The following is a 22,325-nucleotide window of genomic DNA, read 5'->3' on the forward strand; positions in this document are numbered from 1 at the left end:
CTCCAATTCGCCCAGCCTGGCCTCCAAAGCTACGAATAAGCTACACTTATTACAAGTACCATTACTGCTAAAGGAGGCCGAGGAATAACTAAACATTTCACACCCAGAGCAGAAAAGTGTGGGAGAGACAGGAGAAGCCGCCATGCTAAATCGGCTAAGAGCTAGTAGCTGCACTAAGCTAACGGATTCCCAAAAACACGCAAAGTGAATAATGTGCAAATAATCCAGAGGTGATTCAGCAGAAGGAGTGCCCCAATCAAGGCACCAAACAGGCCATGAAGCAGCACAGGCAACGCACGACAACAGCGAACGCACGACAACGGTGCTAAAATAAAATAAAAATAAAAAAAAAATAAAAAAATAAAAACGAAAGCGTTAGCAAGCTAGTTAGCTTGCCAACGCTAATGAAAGTTAGCTGATAAAAGTGCTCCGTCGCAATGTTTCGACCGTTAGAGGTCATCCTTAGGCGTTGGAGCACAGTAAAAAGTTAAAAAAAGTAAAAAGGTAAAAAAGTAAAAAAGTCTTGAAAAAGACTGTTAGTTCAAGTCCAAAGCAGCAGGTAGCAGTCTCTGTGTAAACAGTCCCAACAGAGAGCCAAAATTCTGATGCCATCTTTTACCCTAGGGGGTAAAAGATGCAGATGGTAATGTGCTGACAAGTGAGGAGAGTGTTGAGAAGGTGGAGGGAGTATTTTGGGGAGCTGAATATTTTGAAGAGCTATTTTCCCTTTCGTATGACTAGCATACTGGCATAGTATGTTTCTATGCTTTTTACTCTTTTAATTAATTTTATTAGTAAACGTGCCGCGGCCTCAACTTTACCTAAATTCTGGGTCTGTTAGTGAAGCTTAGGGCTAGTGGCTGGCGATCACCTTAGTATTTCTTCTGTTTTTCTTGTTGTTTAATGCTGATAAATTATACAGTATTTGTTGTCTTTCTGATGCCTGATTCTGTTTTTCTCTCTGTTTAAGGTGCGGCTCCATCCAGAGATGGGTGTGGTGTCTGTTTCTGTAACCCTCCTGTCCTGTGCACTGGCAACATTTGCTGTATATTTGTTTTGTAAATTATTTTGTAATCTGTGTCTATAGCATAGCCCAAGCAGATGGTCACCCTTTGAGTCTGGTCTGCTTGAGGTTTCTTCCTCAAATCATCAGAGGGAGTTTTTTTTCTTACAACTGTCGCCTGTGCTCTTGTTCTGGGGTTTGCTAAGGTTAGACCTTACTTGTGTGAAGCACTTTGAAGCATGGTTACCTGTGACGATAGTAAGTTGCAGTCGATGTGAACACCGCGTCCCGTCTTCTGCTGCTGGATTACAGCCGCCATGATGGCGCCGTGGGCATACAGCCCCGTCGCCAGGTCTGTCATGGCAACGCCGGGTCGCACGGGGTCACCGTCCTGACAGCAGAAGCAGAGCATGATGGGAGGTGAGCATGAGGGCAGTGAAGGAAACAAATCCTTTTAATGAATGACCTTTGACCTGTCCCACATCACCATCACAAGCGCAAAATATCTGAATCCAACAGGACAAAAATCCACAGAAATATAACACTGTCCTGTAGGTGGCGCTACAGTCAAGTTCATCAGGCCATTAAAATCTAACTCCCTGTGCACAACTTCACATGCTGGGGTAGGAATACTGCCCCCTACAGGACGTCAGAGATGGACACGTACGTGTTTTAGGCACGTACGTGTTTTAGGCAAAAATCAAATGAGATATTTTTGAGTGCACAAACAAGATGACCTGAGATCAAAGCAACGGGACCTGAAGCCAAACGTGTTACAGAACAGGTCAACAGGAAGCGAAATCCCGACAAGAAACTCTCGTTAAAGTCCTTCATGAAGACAATGGACACGTTCTCATTGGTGGGATCCGGTCTTCATCGTTGGGCCTGGAACAACATCTGCACCCAGCCGCCATTTTTTTACTAAAGTCCCGACTCGACTAAAGTGGTTGAGTGATGAGTGTGAGCGAGTGAAGCACATCTCACACCTCGGGTCCCGTGATGTGCATCATGCCAGACATGGCGGAGGCAATGGAGTCATAGCCCGGACTCTGGGCCTGAGGACCGGTCTGTCCATAACCTGAAAACACACACACGCAGACAGTGACTGCAGGAGAGGTCTGGTTTCTGTAACCAGTGGTGGGCACAGTTCCGCTAATCGGACAACCGATAATTATCGAAGGTAATGTTTTCATTATCGGATTAGCTTTTCAGATAACACTGAAAACCATTATCAGACGAATTATCTTCCGATAAGTTTTGGTCCGATAATTTTTAGACCGTTAATGTGGTAAACAAAGCTGAACAGCTACAAACATTTATAAAATTTAAAATCAGTTGAGCACCTGTTAAACGTTTTGTAGCAGATGTGTAGTTCTACCCTCTGCAAAACAGAGAAGAGCTGCTTTAAGAAGAAACCGCTCTGTCCTCTGCAGGCAAAAGAGAACTGGTCTCTCTCTCTCTCTATCTCACACACACACACACACACACACACACACACACACACACACACACACACACACACACACACACACACACACACACACACACACACACACACACACACACACACACACACACACACACACACACACACAAACAAAAACTAATTTCTTTTAACCCCATACTGATACGCTAGAAATATCACCCAAGTCATCCAGAGGCATACAGTTTTAACTTATGGTTCAAATTTTAACCAAACTAATTTCGGACAAGTTATTTAAAATTAACGTCACGTCTAAAGTTTTATAAAGTGAAAATATCAGATATATGTTTTAGTTTTAAAGTAATGCGCTAATTTTTAAGGTTTTAGTGTGGACATGCTGTGCCCAGCAGTGCATTATGGGTAATCTCAGTACATTCACGACAGGACAAATGCATTTCAGACACTCTGTTCAGGCTCCACAGACAACAGCATTAAACTCTTGTGCCTAAAACTCTCGTGAATATATTCTCTGGGTTTATAGACGTTATTGTGTTTGCGTTTGTTAAATTCCACGCATCTTAAATGTAGCAGACACGGATTATCTGGAATTTTGTTTTGGCAAGTTTTCACGGTCTCTATTGCCATCTACTGGCCAGTAGTGTTCATGGCAGTACGATTTATGTTCTCACACACATTGTACGTTCAAAAACTACACGTCAGACTCCTGTTTCCAGAAGCAAAACATAAACAGAAGCTTTTTTCAAATTTAATTTGCATTTCTTATTTTTTACAAAAACTCTCGATGGGAGACATCAAAGTTAAAAAAAAAACATTACAAGACTTTACATGAGTTGAAGAATAAGGTGGAAAAAGAAACAGAAACTGCTCTCCCAAAGAGATGATCACTGTTTATGCTCTCTGCAGTGTTTGCACAGGCACAGTACGAGAGGTTGGATACTTGTAACACTTCCGCAGCGGGATACCCTCACGACGGCCGACCAGAATATCAAACAGGTTTGATTTTCATCCGACCATACGATCGGCGATCAGGAGGTGGTCATGAGATGTTAAACGCAGCTCGTTATTCCATGTATACTACATGATGCAGGACACGCAATTAACCTGAAACTCGGCGCAATCCAAAAAATTCTCGCACACGTGAAAAATCAGCTGAAAAAGGGCCAAACGTCGCACAGTGTAAACCCAGCTTAAGTACTGAACGTCTGGCACCAGTAGATCATGACAGTGTTCTATTATTTTGACACCGGTTATATCAGAGTTATCTAATTACAACTTGGCTTTTTTTTTTTAAATGCTTTTTTTTTTTTTTACAAATTAAAAAATGCCATATTTCACAAAAGCACATTCATCTGTAAACACCAATACATGACACACGTCACATTAACATGTTGGTTTAGAATGATTGAGTCAACCAATCAGTGTTAGCCGAGGGACATTTTACCCAGAATCCTTTGTGATCTGTCTGTGTTTGTTACAAACTTCAGAATTAGTGCATTATTCAACACTAAAAGATATATGTTATATTTTAACTTTGTACAGATGACAGAATTGACATTAATGGAGTTATTCTATCAGTATTCATTTTATTTATACAAAAACCATAACTCAGCACTGCTTTATTTTCCAAGACCTTCGCCTGATGGCAGCGCTGTCATTGAGTAGAGCTTTGTGGCTTCTCTTAGCTTCGTTTGTGTTGGAAGCCATGTAGTAAACAGGAGCTTCCAGCAGGGGGCAGGCTGCTCAAAGACAGAAGTGCTGACTCATTGTTTGGGTCTGTTGTTGCTTTTGATGCTTCCAGAAGTGATAGTGGTGTTAAAACTCAAAATCAGCTTGTTAGTAGTTGCAAGTGTACCAGAGACAATACTGGAATTTATCAGTTATCTGTAACTTCTGATACATTTTTGGGTGGTTTATCCGTTTAGCTTTATCTTAGATAACTTTTCAGTTATCTGATTATCTGTTATCTAAGTTAATTTTTTGGTTGCCCACCACTGTCTGTAACACATGGCGTCCAGTCAATCAGTCAGAGAGCACGTGGACAACCACCAACCTGAGGACCACGTCTCCAAAAGACCTCCTGGAAATCCACCCTGAACAGTCACATCATCCTCCACTGGACGACAAAGTGCTAAAAATCTATCAGGAAACATAGATTTCCTACAACAAACCTTGGCCCTGGTTTCAGGTCTCGACTTTAGTTCCTGATTTATTACAGGAACTCAAGACTGCTTCAACTTTTAAGTTCTGCTCTCAGAGATGATCTGAAGTAAAATCAAAATACTCCTCATAATCCTGCCGTTACAGAAAACAAACCTCTTCATAAAGTCCAGGTTCTGGACACCTTCAACTTTCTGCTGGAGGAGGAAAAAAGAGATGTTTTTTGCAGACTGACAGAAATTCAACGATTTGGGAGGATGAGGACGTTAATCTCCGCAGCATCCTGTTCAGATTTAAGCAGCTCAGGACAAAAACCAGGCAGTAAATCTCCTCACTGCTCGAATCCCAGATGCAGCTGCTTCAGTTTAATGAGGCCTCCTGGGTAATGTAGTTTCTTCCTCCAGTATGGGAGGAGGATGCAGGACAAATAGAGAGATGTGAAGGGACAAGGTAGTATTTATGATCAAGAACACAGACATCTGCATCCATTTGTTTTTTAGTGTGATTATTCAGACTGTAGAATTGACTCTGGCAGAGGTCTCTGCTCTCTGAGTGTTGCTCTATCATCAGACAGTTAATATTTCTATCTTAAACCTTTTATTTCTGCACTTTTGAGGTGCGTTTATTTGATGTTCTGGGCTATTTTTTTTTTCCCATTTTCTTTGTTTGCATTGTCCACATTAAGAACTTTCTGTATTTTTTTCAAATATTTATCATTAATTCAACCCCAATTCCAATGAAGTTGGGATGTTGTGTAAAATGTAAATAAAAACAGAATACAATGATTTTCAAATCCTCTTCAACCTATATTCAATCGAATACACCACAAAGACAAGATATTTAATGTTCAAACTGATAAACTTTATTGTTTTTGTGCAAATATTTGCTCATTTTGAAATGGATGCCTGCAACACGTTTCAAAAAAGCTGGGACAGTGGTATGTTTACCACTGTGTTACATCACCTTCCTTCTAACAACACTCAATAAGCGTTTGGGAACTGAGGACACTAATTGTTGAAGCTTTGTAGGTGGAATTCTTTCCCATTCTTGCTTGATGTACGACTTCAGTGGTTCAACAGTCCCCGGGTCTCCGTTGTTGTATTTTGCGCTTCATAATGCGCCACACATTTTCAGTGGGCGACAGGTCTGGACTGCAGGCAGGCCAGTCTAGTACCTGCACTCTTTTCCACGCTGTTGTAACATGTGCAGAATGTGGCTTGGCATTGTCTTGCTGAAATAAGCAGGGACGTCCCTGAAAAAGACGTTGCTTGGATGGCAGCATGTGTTGCTCCAAAACCAGGATGTACCTTTCAGCATTGATGGTGCCATCACAGATGTGTAAGTTGTCCATGCCATGGGCACTAACACACCCCCATACCATCACAGATGCTGGCTTTTGAACTTTGCACTGGTAACAGTCTGGATGTTTTTTTTCCTCTTTTGTCCAGAGGACACAACGTCCATGATTTCCAAAAACAATTTGAAATGTGGACTCATCAGACCACAGCACACTTTTTAACTTGCACTTGTAGATGTAGCGACGAACTGTGCTAACTGACAATGGTTTTCTGAAGTGTTCCTGAGCCCACGTGGTAAGATCCTTTACACAATGATGTCGGTTTTTATTGCAGTGCCGCCTGAGGGATCAAAGGTCACAGGTATTCAACGTTGGTTTTCAGCTTTGCCGCTTATGTGTAGAAGGTTCTCCAGATTCTCTGAATCTCCTGATTATATCATGGACTGTAGATGATGGAATCCATAAATTCCTTGCAACTGAACACTGAGAAACATTTTTCTTAAACTGTTGTACTATTTTTTTCACTCAGCTGTTTACAAAGTGGTGATCCTCGCCCCATCTTTGCTTGTGAACGGCTGAGCCTTTAGGGGATGCTCCTTTTATACCCAATCATGACACCTGCCTGTTTCCAATTAACCTGTTCACCTGTGGAATGTTCCAAACAGGTGTTCTTTGAGCATTCATCAACTTTCGCAGTCTTTTGTTGCCCCGTCCCAACTTTTTTGAAACGTGTTGCAGGCATCCATTTCAAAATTAGCAAATATTTGCACAAAAACAATAAAGTTTATCAGTTTGAACATTAAATATGTTGTCTTTGTGGTGTATTCAATTGAATATATACTCAACAAAAATATAAACGCAACACTTTTGGTTTTGCTCCCATTTTGTATGAGATGAACTCAAAGATCTAAAACTTTTTCCACATACACAATATCACCATTTCCCTCAAATATTGTTGACAAACCAGTCTAAATCTGTGATAGTGAGCACTTCTCCTTTGTTGAGATAATCCATATCACCTCACAGGTGTGCCATATCAAGATGCTGATTAGACACCATGATTAGTGCACAGGTGTGCCTTAGACTGCCCACAATAAAAGGCCACTCTGAAAGGTGCAGTTTTGTTTTATTGGGGGGGATACCAGTCAGTATCTGGTGTGACCACCATTTGCCTTATGCAGTGCAACACATCTCCTTCGCATCATCCGTGAAGAGAACACCTCTCCAACGTGCCAAACGCCAGCGAATGTGAGCATTTGCCCACTCAGGTCGGTTACAACGACGAACTGGAGTCAGGTCGAGACCCCGATGAGGACGACGAGCATGCAGATGAGCTTCCCTGAGACGGTTTCTGACAGTTTGTGCAGAAATTCTTTGGTTATGCAAACCGATTGTTTCAGCAGCTGTCTGAGTGGCTGGTCTCAGACGATCTTGGAGGTGAACATGCTGGATGTGGAGGTCCTGGGCTGGTGTGGTTACACGTGGTCTGCGGTTGTGAGGCTGGTTGGATGTACTGCCAAATTCTCTGAAACGCCTTTGGAGACGGCTTATGGTAGAGAAATGCACATTCAATACACGAGCAACAGCTCTGGTTGACATTCCTGCTGTCAGCATGCCAATTGCACGCTCCCTCAAATCTTGCGACATCTGTGGCATTGTGCTGTGTGATAAAACTGCACCTTTCAGAGTGGCCTTTTATTGTGGGCAGTCTAAGGCACACCTGTGCACTAATCATGGCTTCTAATCAGCATCTTGATATGGCACACCTGTGAGGTGGGATGGATTATCTCAGCAAAGGAGAAGTGCTCACTATCACAGATTTAGACTGGTTTGTGAACAATATTTGAGGGAAATGGTGATATTGTGTATGTGGAAAAAGTTTTAGATCTTTGAGTTCATCTCATACAAAATGGGAGCAAAACCAAAAGTGTTGCGTTTATATTTTTGTTGTGTACGTTGAAGAGGATTTGAAAATCATTGTATTCTGTTTTATTTACATTTCACACAACGTCCCAACTTCATTGGGATTGTAATTTTGTTTTGAATTGTGAGACGTCAGAGGACAATGACAATAATTAAGACTTTAATAAAGACACCAGATGTCCATGCTGTTTACTGTGGAGTGCGGCAACATCTAGTGGCTGTGTGTGGGAACTGCAGGGCTGAGCTTTTATGACCCCCAAACAAAGTCAAAGCAGATTTTTATTCATCCTCAGTGGACATTTTGTTGGACGGCATGGATTTCTTTACATGAAGAAAAACAACAGTGTATGGCTTTTATTTATGTGTTGTTTGTCACAAAAAGATCTGTTTAGTTTCAAATACTTGCTTCATGTATTATGTTGCTGGTCCTTTTTGGGGAAAAGCTCTAATTACGACCTCTGACGGGGTCATATGATCCCTGTGTCTCTGCTCCCCTTTTCTGCAAATGCCGGGTCATATCTTGGAACACTGTGATGGCCTTTGGTTCCACTTCAGGAGCTTCCTTGTCTCCTTAATTTCTTTAACCCTCTGGCTTTGACATCATATTAAAATAACAAAGGCACCGTGATGGTCCTCATCTCCTGCTGATTGGATGTATTACAGATGGCGTGTCAGAGGGCTCCTCTACAAATATTTTCAGAACTTTGAGTTCAATGTTCTTGTATCTGACATTCTTCTGGATTCAGAATATGTTCTGTATGAACACAAAAATTACACAAATAATTTCATGAGACATCATGATCTTAAAATGTTATCCAAGGACATTTATTCCTGAACTTCCACGTCGAAAAATTAAATACCTCATTTTCTGGAATATTATTTACCTGCTCATCAAACGTCTTGGAAATCTGGGCCCGTATCCATGAAGCAACTCAAAGTCCTTTCAAAGAGCTCCTAACTTAACCTAAAATTTCCTGACAAGGGATCTTAGCCTAACAGTGAGCCAGCAGGTGTCTGAGAGCAAGTCTGAGCAAGGAAGGGACAGAAACTCCCATTTTTGTGAGGAGGCAGGGCTTACCCCATTGCTAGGTATGACGCAGTCCTCAGAGCTGTGATTGGTTGTCATGGAAAGGGGAGGAGAAATGGAAAAAAAAAAAAAAAAAACAATGCACTCCGCCCTCGTAGTCATGAACAGACAGTGAAATCAACGATCATATAAGGTGAACTGGATTAAGACGTGTAATCGCGAGGATAACTTTATGATAATGAAACTGAGCAGTTAAATGATTATTAAAAGCGTGCGTGTGCGAGTTTATTTAGCATGTTCATTGTAAGTATGTCATATAATTGTCAATATGTTAAAAATACACACAAGAAAGTGAAAACACTTATTTCCATTGTAGTCCATTTAAAATCAAATGACAAAATAAATGCAATAAAAGAAAATAATAATACTGATTAATAATAATATAATATTAACAGTGTGTATAGTGGCTTGCAAAAGTATTCAGCCTCTTGGTATTTCATGCATTTTATAATTTGTTTGTTTTTACAAGAAGTAAATCAGGTTTCTCAATATAAAATTTTCTAAAAGTCAAACCAAATCTCTACAACTTGATATAAATTAAAAAATATATAAAAGCCAAGATGATGGCTGCATAAGTCATGGGCCCCTTTGGTATAACACCTAAATTAGTTTTATTGCCAGTTTTCTTCAGACAAGTCAGGGGATGGAACTTTATTTACATCAGTTATGAAGAAATACAAACAGTATGACACTCTGTGCTAAATCTGTGTGGAGTAGACAGTTCACAAAAACAATGACTGTGACGCTTTGTCCCAGACTCTGACCCGGGAGGCGGGCCCTTTGTCCCGGACTCTGACCCGGGAGGCGGGCCCTTTGTCCCGGACTCTGACCCGGGAGGCGGGCCCTTTGTCCCGGACTCTGACCCGGGAGGCGGGCCCTTTGTCCCGGACTCTGACCCGGGAGGCGGGCCCTTTGTCCCGGACTCTGACCCGGGAGGCGGGCCCTGGATCTGTGTTTGTGAAGCCTTTATTTCAACATGGAGATAAAATGGTGGAAAGGAAAACCCTTTTTTATGTGGTAAATCCAAAGGCTCATCACCTTTGTCCTTCTCCCACCAGCTGGTGAAGTGCATCTGGAGGTGATCACATGACGCAATAATGACAATGACATCAGAGGTTGAATCAGGCACCTTAAACCTGCTTCACCACACTGAGCTGAGAGGTGGAGACAGACTGTGGGTGGAGCCTGGCTGCTGCTGAAGGCGGAGCTTCTGCTGGAACGCTTCTCAGCTGCTGTGGAACTCGTTTCACGGCTCGTTGGCGTTTAGAGCCGGCGGCCTCGCGCTCTGCTCAGCATGACGTGGCTCTGCCGGGGAAACTGTTCCACCGGTTCCTTAATCTGTCATGGCTGCAGACAGGGAGGAGAGCGAGGCATGATGGGAAATGACGTACAATCAGGTCCATATGTCAGAGAGAGAAGAACCTGAAAACGTATAACATAAAGTCATACAGACACCGTAAATACTGATAACGAGTCGTTCTACTGACGGGAAGAAAAATGGCAACTCGTCAATTTCTCGTGGCCAAGTTCCAGAAACATCAAGGGACTCGTTAACTGGGTCTGAGTGAGCAGAGGTTCAGAACCGGGCAGAGGGTCGATCTAACTCTTTGAGCTTACGCCAGTACCGCTCAGCTAGCATAGCCTGATGATGATGCTGGCAACAAGTCGTCGTTAACTTTAAATGTTTTTTTTTAAAATCCTCTCTGCTCAAGGATAGTTACAATATAAATAAAAAATAAAGATGACTGAGGCGTCAGAGAGTTTTTTTCTGACATTCTGAGGCAGAAACACAAATGAGCCTCATTTCTTACATCACCAACTGGACGGCCAAATCACAGCCAGGAGCTGGGACGAGATGTTAGCTTAGCCCGTGTCCCGGGTCAGAGTGCGGGACAAAGAGCTCGTGTCCCCGGTCAGAGTGCGGGACAAAGAGCTCGTGTCCCCGGGTCAGAGTGCGGGACAAAGAGCTCGTGTCCCCGGGTCAGAGTGCGGGACAAAGAGCTCGTGTCCCGGGTCAGCGTGCGGGACAAAGAGCTGGTGTCCCGGGTCAGCGTGCGGGACAAAGAGCTCGTCTCCCCGGTCAGAGTGCGGGACAAAGAGCTCGTCTCCCCGGTCAGAGTGCGGGACAAAGAGCTCGTGTCCCGGGTCAGAGTGCGGGACAAAGAGCTCGTGTCCCGGGTCAGAGTGCGGGACAAAGAGCTCGTGTCCCGGGTCAGAGTGCGGGACAAAGAGCTCGTGTCCCCGGGTCAGAGTGCGGGACAAAGAGCTCGTGTCCCGGGTCAGAGTGCGGGACAAAGAGCTCGTGTCCCGGGTCAGAGTGCGGGACAAAGAGCTCGTCTCCCCGGTCAGAGTGCGGGACAAAGAGCTCGTCTCCCTGGTCAGAGTGCGGGACAAAGAGCTCGTGTCCCGGGTCAGAGTGCGAGACAAAGAGCTCGTGTCCCGGGTCAGAGTGCAGGACAAAGAGCTCGTGTCCCGGGTCAGAGTCCAGAGCATGTCACCTTGTACACAAACCTGTATCTGGACTTAAACTGTTTCTAAAGGCGGGTCCAGACCTTCTTGTCCTACCCAGACCTGCTGATTTTTAGAAAGTCTTTTCTAATATTCTGCGGACTGAAAGTGAACTAACTGGAGGACAGGAACAGTTCCAGTCATCTGTGACGTACCTGATATGGAGCAGTAGATAATCTGAGGATTGACTCTGCTGATTTGGTCGTATCCCAGACCCATCTGATCCAGTTTCCCTGGCAGGTAATTCTCCACCAGGACCTGACTCACTGCTGCTAGCTAGAAAACATAAAACATCCTGGTTCTGGTTGAGAACTGAAACCACCCCGTTAGTCCATGTAGGTCTGTGAAGGAACGAGGACTCTAAGGTTCTAGAATGGCCACCAGGTTCTCAGATTGTGGATTAGTTTCTGAATTACAGCTGTATCCAGGTATTAGTCCCGGCCCAACTGATTTCAGGACCTGTACTGGATCACTGTAAGAGTCCATTACTGCTGAACGCGAGACCAACGTGGTTCTGACCCATTTTAAAAGTTACACCTTGAGAACTAATCTCTAATTTTTCACGTGGGCTATACAGCTTCTCAGAGTGCGCATGAGACTGAAACTGGTTTATAAACCAGGATTAATTTGGATCTGGTATCAGCTGACACAAAGGCTTTTAACATGCTTGAAACTGGTTTGAATTCAGATCGTCTTTGCACCAGTTTTAAACGGGTCCAGGGTTGAACCAGTTGGACCTTATTATTTTTAAACTAGAGCTCTTGTACCTGCATTAAGGGCAGATGCCCACCAGGTGGAGATATCGCCCCATTTCAAGAATACAATGATCCTTCTGTTGCTTCTAGCAGATAAACAAACTGAATTGAAAAGTTTCTCTTTGGCCATTTAGACATTCATGTTTACATTCCAAAACCAGCATGCTGAGGTGGGTCGGGCCACCTATCAGGTCAGATCACAGTGTGGCCTGAGGGTTCAGAACATCAGGACTGGACGCAGCTTCATATCAATGCCGAAGAGTCGACAGAGTCTGTCACTACATACAAGGAAGCGATCTCTGATGATGTACGTGTCACAAAGACCGTCACAACCCGGTCGAAAAGAGCCGGGAGGATCAGGGGCACTGCCTTCAGAGCTGAGGACAAACCAACCCCGAGGTTGGCCCGATCAGACCTCTCCAGGATAAGCATCAAGGCCGAGTTGGCGTCTCACTGCAAATTAAAAATAACTTTTGTTGGGGCACAAGGTAAACGTGGACGTGGGTTCAGGCTGACACTGATGGTAAGACCACGCCGCAAGCTGACCTTCACGATGTCTCACAGGATGAACCACATCCTCACCAGGTCTGAAGGCTTGAACCACCCCAACCAGCTCCCCTGCGACCCTTTAATGGAATACGTGGGTGTAGAATGAATGAGGAGCTAACAGTGGACTTCAGGCAGAAGACTTTGCACCATTTGCCACGACCCATCAACAGCTCCGTGAGACGGTCAGACACATAAAATTCATCAGCCCTCACATTACCGAGGATTGTTCATGGACCACAAACACCTCCCAACAGAGGATATACTTCCTCAGGAGACTGAGACAGGTGGGACACGGGCCTGTCCTTGACCTTCTCCAGTCTTTGGGGTCCTCAGTCCTGAGACAACCATGTCCTGGATCATGTCCAGAGAAACTCACCACATGGACTAAATGTGGTGTCTGATGTTCCCTCGCAGCGTCAGTGATCCTCCTCATCTGAGTCTTACTAAGTAACATTCAGTGGACACAAAGTCCTAGGTCAATGGTTTAGAGTCAAACACAACCAGAGTCAGGAACATAAAGTAAGACTTAGTTCTGATGAGTGATGCTGAACTGTGTGAGAGATGAGTGGAAGGTGAGATGATGACCTGACCTCCAGGATGACCTTCACACCTTTGGGATGCTTCAGATCCACAGCAACACTCTGAAATCCAGAACACAGAACGTTACTAATCCCCAAAGTCCATTTACTGCACCAAAAACACATCTGGTTTAAAGCTTTTCTCCAAAAAAAACAACAATGTTCAGTCGGCAGCCGCTGTTTGTGGTTGACTTCCTATTTGTTTACCGACACACTGACCTTCTTGTTTCGATTGACACTAAGGAAATAAACGCTCTCCGAGCTGACAAATGGGGGACCCCAAGACCTGGTGTCATCACCGGAACCTGGTCAACAAAAGCACGTTAGACCCAAAACCTTCACGTTAAAAACACAAAGACAAACTCTCAGAACATCAATCAATCAATTTTTTTATATAGCGCCAAATCACAACAAACAGTTGCCCCAAGGCGCTTTATATTGTAAGGCAAGGCCATACAATAATGATGTAAAACCCCAACGGTCAAAACGACCCCCTGTGAGCAAGCACTTGGCTACAGTGGGAAGGAAAAACTCCCTTTTAACAGGAAGAAACCTCCAGCAGAACCAGGCTCAGGGAGGGGCAGTCTTCTGCTGGGACTGGTTGGGGCTGAGGGAGAGAACCAGGAAAAAGACATGCTGTGGAGGGGAGCAGAGATCAATCACTAATGATTAAATGCAGAGTGGTGCATACAGAGCAAAAAGAGAAAGAAACAGTGCATCATGGGAACCCCCCAGCAGTCTACGTCTATAGCAGCATAACTAAGGGATGGTTCAGGGTCACCTGATCCAGCCCTAACTATAAGCTTTAGCAAAAAGGAAAGTTTTAAGCCTAATCTTAAAAGTAGAGAGGGTGTCTGTCTCCCTGATCTGAATTGGGAGCAGGTTCCACAGGAGAGGAGCCTGAAAGCTGAAGGCTCTGCCTCCCATTCTACTCTTACAAACCCTAGGAACTACAAGTAAGCCTGCAGTCTGAGAGCGAAGCGCTCTATTGGGGTGATATGGTACTATGAGGTCCCTAAGATAAGATGGGACCTGATTATTCAAAACCTTATAAGTAAGAAGAAGAATTTTAAATTCTATTCTAGAATTAACAGGAAGCCAATGAAGAGAGGCCAATATGGGAGAGATGTATGACCAGTGGTGATCGGTGCAGGGATTTACAAAACAGATTGCTAGATTGAGTAGTGTTAAGAAAATAGGTAGCTGACATTTTTCAAGGGTGGTAATAAATTATGCAAAGTTTCTATAATGATTTGGAATGTCGTGAGTCCAGAATGTTTTTCTAACCTTAGACCTCAACAGGTTTTAGAAGAACTCAACCAGGGTTTTAGCTGGAGCCATGTTAGTGCCGGGCAAATTACGTGATCGCGGCTCACGGCTGGGGGTGCAGGGACCCCCGGCGAGGGTCAAGGGTGAAAGGTCCCCTGAAGCCATAGGGTTTTATACCTCTAAAATGTTATTGGCAAGCCCTGTTTTAACCCATTTTGAGTGGTTTTAGATGCATTGAAAGCAAGAATAATAAACCAAAAAATTCCATTTATGTTGTAATAATTGTAATACCAAAGTTCTTTTTAAAATGTTTGTCAAAGTCTAAGATAATAAAATAAATAATGTTGAAAAGGATAAAAACACATTAATATTTCATGAGCATATAACATTTGCCCTATTTCTCTTTTTCTTTAATCCAGTAAAGTAGGCAGAGTTTTTCTGTCATGCCAATTTTTTTCCAACATGTTTGAGTGGGCTAGCATTACTTAAAAACAAAACAAAACAATATAACCACTAATTGTCTTCAAGGTTCAAGGTTACTTTATTTGTACCAAAAGGTAAATTTGGTTTGGCAGTGAGTCACTACATTCATATCAATCACATAAACACATAAATACCGATTAAAAAAAATACAATAAATATAATAAAAAATACAATGAGCAGTGCAAGTACAGGCCAATAGCATGGCACCCAGAAGAAAGTCACAATGTACCTGCCATCTCAATGCAAAGTAGCAAATAAATTAATTAAATATACATTCAAAGTCATCTGTTAAGAGCACTAATAGCAGCAGGAATAAAAGTGCTCTTGTAGCGCTTAGTTCTGCTGGAAGGAGCTTTATACCTCCGTCCTGAAGGGAGCACTTCAAACTGATCAAAAAGAGGATGTGAGGCGTCCTTTAGAAAAGCCTCAGAATCTCTGGACCTGCCTCATGTACAGAGGGGCTGGATACAACTGAGACTCTCCTCCAATGATTTTGCTCACCCATTTTACAATCTGATTCAGACTGTTTTTGTTTTTAACTGACAAATTTCCAAACCATGACACCAGACAGAAAGATAAAACAGATTCAATATAACAATGATAAAACATAGTTAACAGTGATTTGTCAGTGTGAAAGGATGCCAGTTTTCTAAGATAGAACAAGCTCTGGTATCCTCTTTTACACACCACTTCACAATTAGACTCAAAGGTGAGTTTGTCATCAATGACAGTACCCAGATATTTATAGGTGCTCACAGTTACTACAGCCTGACCTTTTAGGAGAGTTGCTCCATGTTTGTGGGCACCCTTCCTAAAGTCAGTGACCATATCTTTAGTCTTCAATACATTCATCTGTAGAAAATACTTCTCACACCAGTCCAAGAAATCATCTACAACAGGACCGTGGCCAACCTTGTCCTGTAGCTGGCTGACAATAACAGTGTCATCTGCATACTTAAGAATAGTCCTCCCATCCCTCCAACTTCTGCAGAGATCAGTGTATAAAATGTACAAAAGTGGAGAGATAGCACTACCTTGTGGTGACCCGGTGGAGGACTGGGTCTGATCAGACAAGACCCCATTTACTCTAACTTTTTGTGTCCTGTTAGAGCCTTCAGCTTTCAGGCTCCTCTCCTGTGGAACCAGCTCCCAATTCAGATCAGGGAGACAGACACCCTCTCTACTTTTAAGATTAGGCTTAAAACTTTCCTTTTTGCTAAAGCTTATAGTTAGGGCTGGATCAGGTGACCCTGAACCATCCCTTAGTTATGCTGCTATAGACGTAGACTGCTGGGGGGTTCCCATGATGCACTGTTTCTTTCTCTTTTTGCTCTGTATGCACCACTCTGCATTTAATCATTAGTGATCGATCTCTGCTCCCCTCCACAGCATATCTTTTTCCTGGTTCTCTCCCTCAGCCCCAACCAGTCCCAGCAGAAGACTGCCCCTCCCTGAGCCTGGTTCTGCTGGAGGTTTCTTCCTGTTAAAAGGGAGTTTTTCCTTCCCACTGTAGCCAAGTGCTTGCTCACAGGGGGTCGTTTTGACCGTTGGGGTTTTACATCATTATTGTATGGCCTTGCCTTACAATATAAAGCGCCTTGGGGCAACTGTTTGTTGTGATTTGGCGCTATATAAAAAAAAAATTGATTGATTGATTGATATGGGTGAGATATGCTCTGTCCTTCTAGTCCCCGTCAGTACTCTAGCTGCAGCATTTTGAATTAACTGAAGGCTTTTTAGGGAACTTTTAGGACAACCTGATAATAATGAATTACAATAGTCCAGCCTAGAGGAAATAAATGCATGAATTAGTTTTTCAGCATCACTCTGAGACAAGACCTTTCTAATTTTAGAGATATTGCGTAAATGCAAAAAAGCAGTCCTACATATTTGTTTAATATGCGCTTTGAATGACATATCCTGATCAAAAATGACTCCAAGATTTCTCACAGTATTACTAGAGGTCAGGGTAATGCCATCCAGAGTAAGGATCTGGTTAGACACCATGTTTCTAAGATTTGTGGGGCCAAGTACAATAACTTCAGTTTTATCTGAGTTTAAAAGCAGGAAATTAGAGGTCATCCATGTCTTTATGTCTGTAAGACAATCCTGCAGTTTAGCTAATTGGTGTGTGTCCTCTGGCTTCATGGATAGATAAACATCAAAGGAAGGAATAGCTGCACAATTCTCCACTTCAGAAAAGGAACCAAATTTTTGGATCCCAAACTTATAAACCTTTAGTGAAGCTACTGGGGACTAAGTGACCCTGCTTGGGGCCACTCCAGCAGATTTACCCTGGCTGCCCTTCCAGGTGTACCAGGAGTTTGGGATGTGAGCAGACTGTGAACCACCAACCTTCATTACTGCATGCAAGTGTTCAAATCTGAACTATTCCCAGATGGGACACGGACCATATCAGAACTGCACCGCTGCGCAACACTCCTAGAAGTGCACAAAGCCATGGTCCAAAAACAGGAGGTTTGCTCCCTTGAACAGTCCTAAATTAGGCTCAGGGACATGTGGCACCTTCAGACTCACCTGGTCTCTCCACTTTGATGACGTCAGCGCCCAGATCTCCCAGGATCATGGTGGCAAAGGGACCAGCCAGAACCCTGCAAACAGTTCAACCAGCTTCATCTGACAAACGAAGCTGTGATCCTAAAAGCTGGACTGTGAAGCTGAGAGGAACAGCAGCCCTACCTGGTCAGGTCCAGCACTTTGACACCCTCTAGTGGACGAGGACTTTCTCCTGTTAAACAAAATCATTAATTTGATTTTTCAAACAAATTACACACTAATTTAAATTTTACATTGTTTTATTTTTTTCTTTCGTTATGTTTAAAATAAAACCTTCAAATCAAATCATTAAAGTGCTAATCGCTATTCGTTTTCGGTGAAATCTGGTTTTACACTAAGTGTGAAGTGGTTTCAAACAATTTCGGTGTGGTTTTTTTTTTTACAATTTAATTTGTCAAATCTGGTAACACTGCTGACTTCTGCTGCTCGGGTTAACGTTAGCTAACTTGACGAATCAGACTTTGAACCCCAAATTCTTAATTGTTAAAAGTTCAACTCGTCTGTTATTTAATGCAAAATGTTACACATCTTTCATCGCGTTTAGTAACCTGCTTTTAACAAAAGCTGATGGACGACGTCAGCTGATAAATTTATCGAACCGGACAGCTAAGCTAAAATTAGCGTTTGGCGCCGCGTACCTGGCGTCTCTTTATAGGAAACAAACCGTCCACCGAGCCGAACCCCGCGAAGGACAGCACAGAACCGGACCGGACTCAGAACTCCGAGCCGAACTGTGAAAGAACCGAACCACGCAAACATCACGGCAGCTGCGACGTCAAGCTTACACCGTAACTGTAAAACCATCCGCTCGTGCCCTTCGAAATAAAAGTTTGAACGTTTTATTAATGCACGAAAGCGTTTACTTTTTTGAAGCATAATTCAAAATGTCATCTGACATTCAGTAAATTTTATTTTTACTTGATTTTGAAAAGAACATCTGAAACGTTAAGAAATGACGACGCATTAACTTTACCGTTTTTATTACATTTAATATTTAAACTGAAAACGAATCACATTCACAGATTATTTAAGCAAAAACATTTCACACTAAAACTACACAAACTGACAGAACCAAAATCCAGTTTCTGTGAGAAGCTCTTCAACATCTCGTTATCTCAACTTCATCATTTTAAGCTTCAAAAGAAATTTCAAAAGAACGTTTTTCATGTTGCTCGTTTGTGCAGCTTTAAGGTAAAAAAAAAAAAACCTTGTAGGAGTCCAAAGTCTGAGTGGAGTCTGTAAAATCCTGAGAGGAGAGCAGGAGAACAGAGAGACGCAAACGGACAGAAAGAGAAACCAGACAGTCTGAGGTGGTTTGGACGTGACAGGAAGAAATGCAGAGAGGACAAAAGTCCATGAGAACCATCGAGCCACACTGAGCAGGGTGAAGACGTCTGTGATGGTTTGAAGGTCGTCCCGGAGCTGATCATTGGAGATCGAGGAGGTCAGCCTGAAGCTGGTGTGGATTGATGGATCGTTGTCTCTGAAGAATCCTTAGACCAAACCCTGACGTCAGGTTTCTGTCTATCTTTATACACAGATTTTTTATGCTTCAGGAAGAGAAATATGGACTCAAAGGTCGGTGGAACCACTTCGACACATTTACCGTCTCAGTCCCACTGTAACACGGAACCGTCCAAGACTGGGACAAATGGACTCATGTCCCATCCAGAAAGGCTACATGGACCAGAAACGGTTTGATTTCTCAGAACCTTCTTTATTCTCAGAATCTCCAGGAAAATGGAAATAAAATTCTTTTGTTAAATACTTTGATTTCTCAGAACCTTCTTTATGGTTTAGAACCGATGTGTCTTTATCTTCCGTGTTTGACGTCTGTAACACAGATAAATGTGAGAAACGTCCACGTGAGGACCAACGACAACTGTGTGGTGAAAGTCCAGAAACAAATTTCATTCATTAACAAGATCTGAACCTTACCCGGCTCCTAACCAAGGTTTGAACCTTACCCGGCTCCCCGACCAAGGTCTGAACCTTACCCGGCTCCCCGACCAAGGTCTGAACCTTACCCGGCCCCTGACCAAGCTCTGAACCTTACCCGGCCCCTGACTAATCTCTGAACCTTACCCGGCCCCTGACCAACCTCTGAACCTTACCCGGCCCCAACCAAGGTTTGAACCTTACCCAGCCCAAATTCAAAAGGATTTTCTTTCATTTTTCTTTCTTTTTTCCAGTTTTTACAACATATTTCTTGAAAAAATCCAGAAAATGTTTAACAAAGTTTTACTTTTGTGAGATGTTTTTAACAAAAAGTTGTTGTTTTTTCTGGTTTGACTTTACAAAATGGGATTTCATAACAGTTGTTGATGTCAGCTTTTGTAGATTTGAATGAACATGAAGACGTTCTTGAATATTTCTAGTTTCAAACTGACGTTCAGACAAAGGCTCGTCCATTGTGATTGGTTCCTGGAACCCGGCTCTGTCACTGAAAAACCAGCAAACAGACTGAACACAAGCATTTAGAAGTGTGCTCATAATAATCATAATGAAACCGTCTCGTTAGCATTACAGACGGTTGCCCAGTTCCGGATCACCTTTTTTAAAGTCCCGCTATACGGAGCCATAATGCAACTGAATGTCCTTTATTGTGTATTGTTGTATTGGGCATTTGGATGTTATTTAGCTGAAAAAGTCTGGGTGGTGTAGCGCTTCTACTTAAAGTGTGAAGCCACATTATGTGTGGTGCAAACATTTGCCAGAAACGGATCACTTTGCCCGGGTCTGGATCACGACACTGTGTCACCTTGGGGTTCATTCCTGGCATCTGGCTGGAGCCCTTCTAATGCAGAATGATACACACTGTACCCGAGAATGTGTTTTGAACACAAAATGATGGAAATTATACTTATTAAATGAGAATTTACTTCGTTTCGAAAAGCGACATTTTTAACGAGCAAAAAATTAAGTGTGGAGGTGAGATTTCTCCCGAATTAAAAAATAAAAGCCCCCACATTCATGTCCATTCGTGATGTTGAAATGACCCCCAAAGTCCACATGGATCACAACTACAGACACGAGGCTGCTGCTTCAGTGATCCACAACCAGCAAATTTTCACGTCGGAGATAAATGCGCGCAGCAATTAAACAGCAAGACATAACACACTGACATTTTCTATCCAAGTAAGTATTTTCCCACTCTACAACCAAAAACACCGAACGGCTAACTCACCTTTGCTACGTTTTAGAGATTGTTACTTTAAAACTTGCAGGAATGAGTGAGTCAGAAAAAGCGCGCACACCGCAGACACCGGGATGTTTTGATTCCTCTGCTGGTCAAAAGGATGGCTGGATCCGGTCGAGCTTGTGGTCGTTTGTAGACAAAACATCAATCTTTCCATTGTTACCAAGTATTAGCTTATTCATGCTGAGTACAAGAAACGGCGGCGCAAAAACTACAGCAGTGATCCAGAACTGGCAATGATCCGGAACTGGGCAACTGACTGTATAAAACATGCATTGACAACTTTCAGTACTCTTGAATCTGTCCTCGCGACGTTAGCATCTGCAGCAGCAATGTTTAGACGTAAGCCTGTTCACACGTTAACTTGCAGTACGTTAGCTGCTAGCAAATATATGTCACATGCAGTAACGTTAATTATGTTAGCATTGATAAATCACAGTTATCCAAGGAGTTTAGTTCTTGCATGTGACCAGAGAACAAAGGGTCATATCCATGCTAACTAGCTTTAGCATGCTAAACCACTTGGAAAACTACACTTGTTAGCATGTGTGTTTTACTGGTTGTCCAACATTAACATTAGCATTCATCAGTTCTCTAGCTTTAGTGAAATGTGCATATTATCAACGTACCCGTGTTTCATTAACAAGCTAATGTGGTAAGCTTTCACTTGTTAGTGCCTTGCTTAGCACCAGCATGTTAGTGTGAAATCTTGATTTTATTTCAGCAACACTCATATTTTTGGGCTCAAAGAACAAATTCACAATTAAAAGTTAAAAGTGTTAATATTTAGTCTTTTTAAATTTTAGTTTCAGAAGCATTTTCTGTGACATCACTTATCAGGACTGAAAGGGGATCGTTGGTTTAACCAGGTCCCATCGCTGCACTGTGTTCTTTATGGGATCTGATTCAGTTTGGCTACTGCCAGTTTTCATAATGCTCAGAGGAAACCTAAGGATGTTGGTTTGAATCCCTGTAAATGTGTTATATTCCAGTGTGGCGCCCCCTTCTGCTACATTTATTAAATTCAATCCGTTTTATTTGGTCCACTTCCACAAATGTTCCTGTTTCTGAGCGCTGCTGCCTCCTAGCGGACGGGAGTGTGCAGCGCTGCATCCAGTCCCAGATACTCCAGGTTCTCTGCCGCCGGCAGGAACAGCCCGCCACTGGGTAAAGTGGTGGGAGGGGGTGTGGCCTGAGGCAGGAAGTCAATTTGGTATTCCAGGTTGCTGAGACTATTGCTGGTATTGAGGGGCAGTGAGCTGGAGGCTGTGTTGAGGTACTCAGGTCCATCTGGACCTGGGGACGTGGTCTCTGGTTCATCCAAGATGGTGGGCAGGGCCTCAGCACCCCAGGGACACTTCAGGTTCTTGTAGTTCGGGTTCAGAACCTCTGATGGGTTGCAGCAGCTCATTTCAATCATATTCTGGTTGATGTACTCTGAAAAACAAAACCAATCACATCTCAATTGATTCTTCTTTGATCAATCACCATCAAGT

The 22,325-nt window shown here is 43.0% G+C and overlaps 2 protein-coding genes across 2 annotated transcripts in view; both read right to left on the reverse strand.

Moving 5' to 3' along the window:
• Window positions 1-18,405, reverse strand: part of sugct (succinyl-CoA:glutarate-CoA transferase) — a 137,699-nt gene extending 119,294 nt beyond the window's left edge. Inside the window, exons 1-8 of the mRNA XM_034184309.1 lie at window positions 18,269-18,405; window positions 17,754-17,802; window positions 17,592-17,665; window positions 13,521-13,606; window positions 13,314-13,364; window positions 11,575-11,695; window positions 1,990-2,081; window positions 1,251-1,394 (exon numbers count right to left, since the gene is read on the reverse strand). Of these exons, the coding sequence (XP_034040200.1) occupies window positions 1,251-1,394; window positions 1,990-2,081; window positions 11,575-11,695; window positions 13,314-13,364; window positions 13,521-13,606; window positions 17,592-17,665; window positions 17,754-17,802; window positions 18,269-18,389 (738 nt within the window). The 5' untranslated portion in view covers window positions 18,390-18,405. The remainder of the gene's footprint in view (window positions 1-1,250; window positions 1,395-1,989; window positions 2,082-11,574; window positions 11,696-13,313; window positions 13,365-13,520; window positions 13,607-17,591; window positions 17,666-17,753; window positions 17,803-18,268) is intronic.
• Window positions 18,406-21,909: 3,504 nt separating this feature from the next.
• Window positions 21,910-22,325, reverse strand: part of LOC117522776 (melanoma receptor tyrosine-protein kinase-like) — a 132,840-nt gene continuing 132,424 nt past the window's right edge. Inside the window, 1 exon segment of the mRNA XM_034184204.1 lies at window positions 21,910-22,266. Within this exon segment, the coding sequence (XP_034040095.1) occupies window positions 21,914-22,266 (353 nt within the window). The 3' untranslated portion in view covers window positions 21,910-21,913.

This window comes from Thalassophryne amazonica, chromosome 1 (assembly GCF_902500255.1).
Source record: "Thalassophryne amazonica chromosome 1, fThaAma1.1, whole genome shotgun sequence".
NCBI lineage: Eukaryota > Metazoa > Chordata > Actinopteri > Batrachoidiformes > Batrachoididae > Thalassophryne > Thalassophryne amazonica.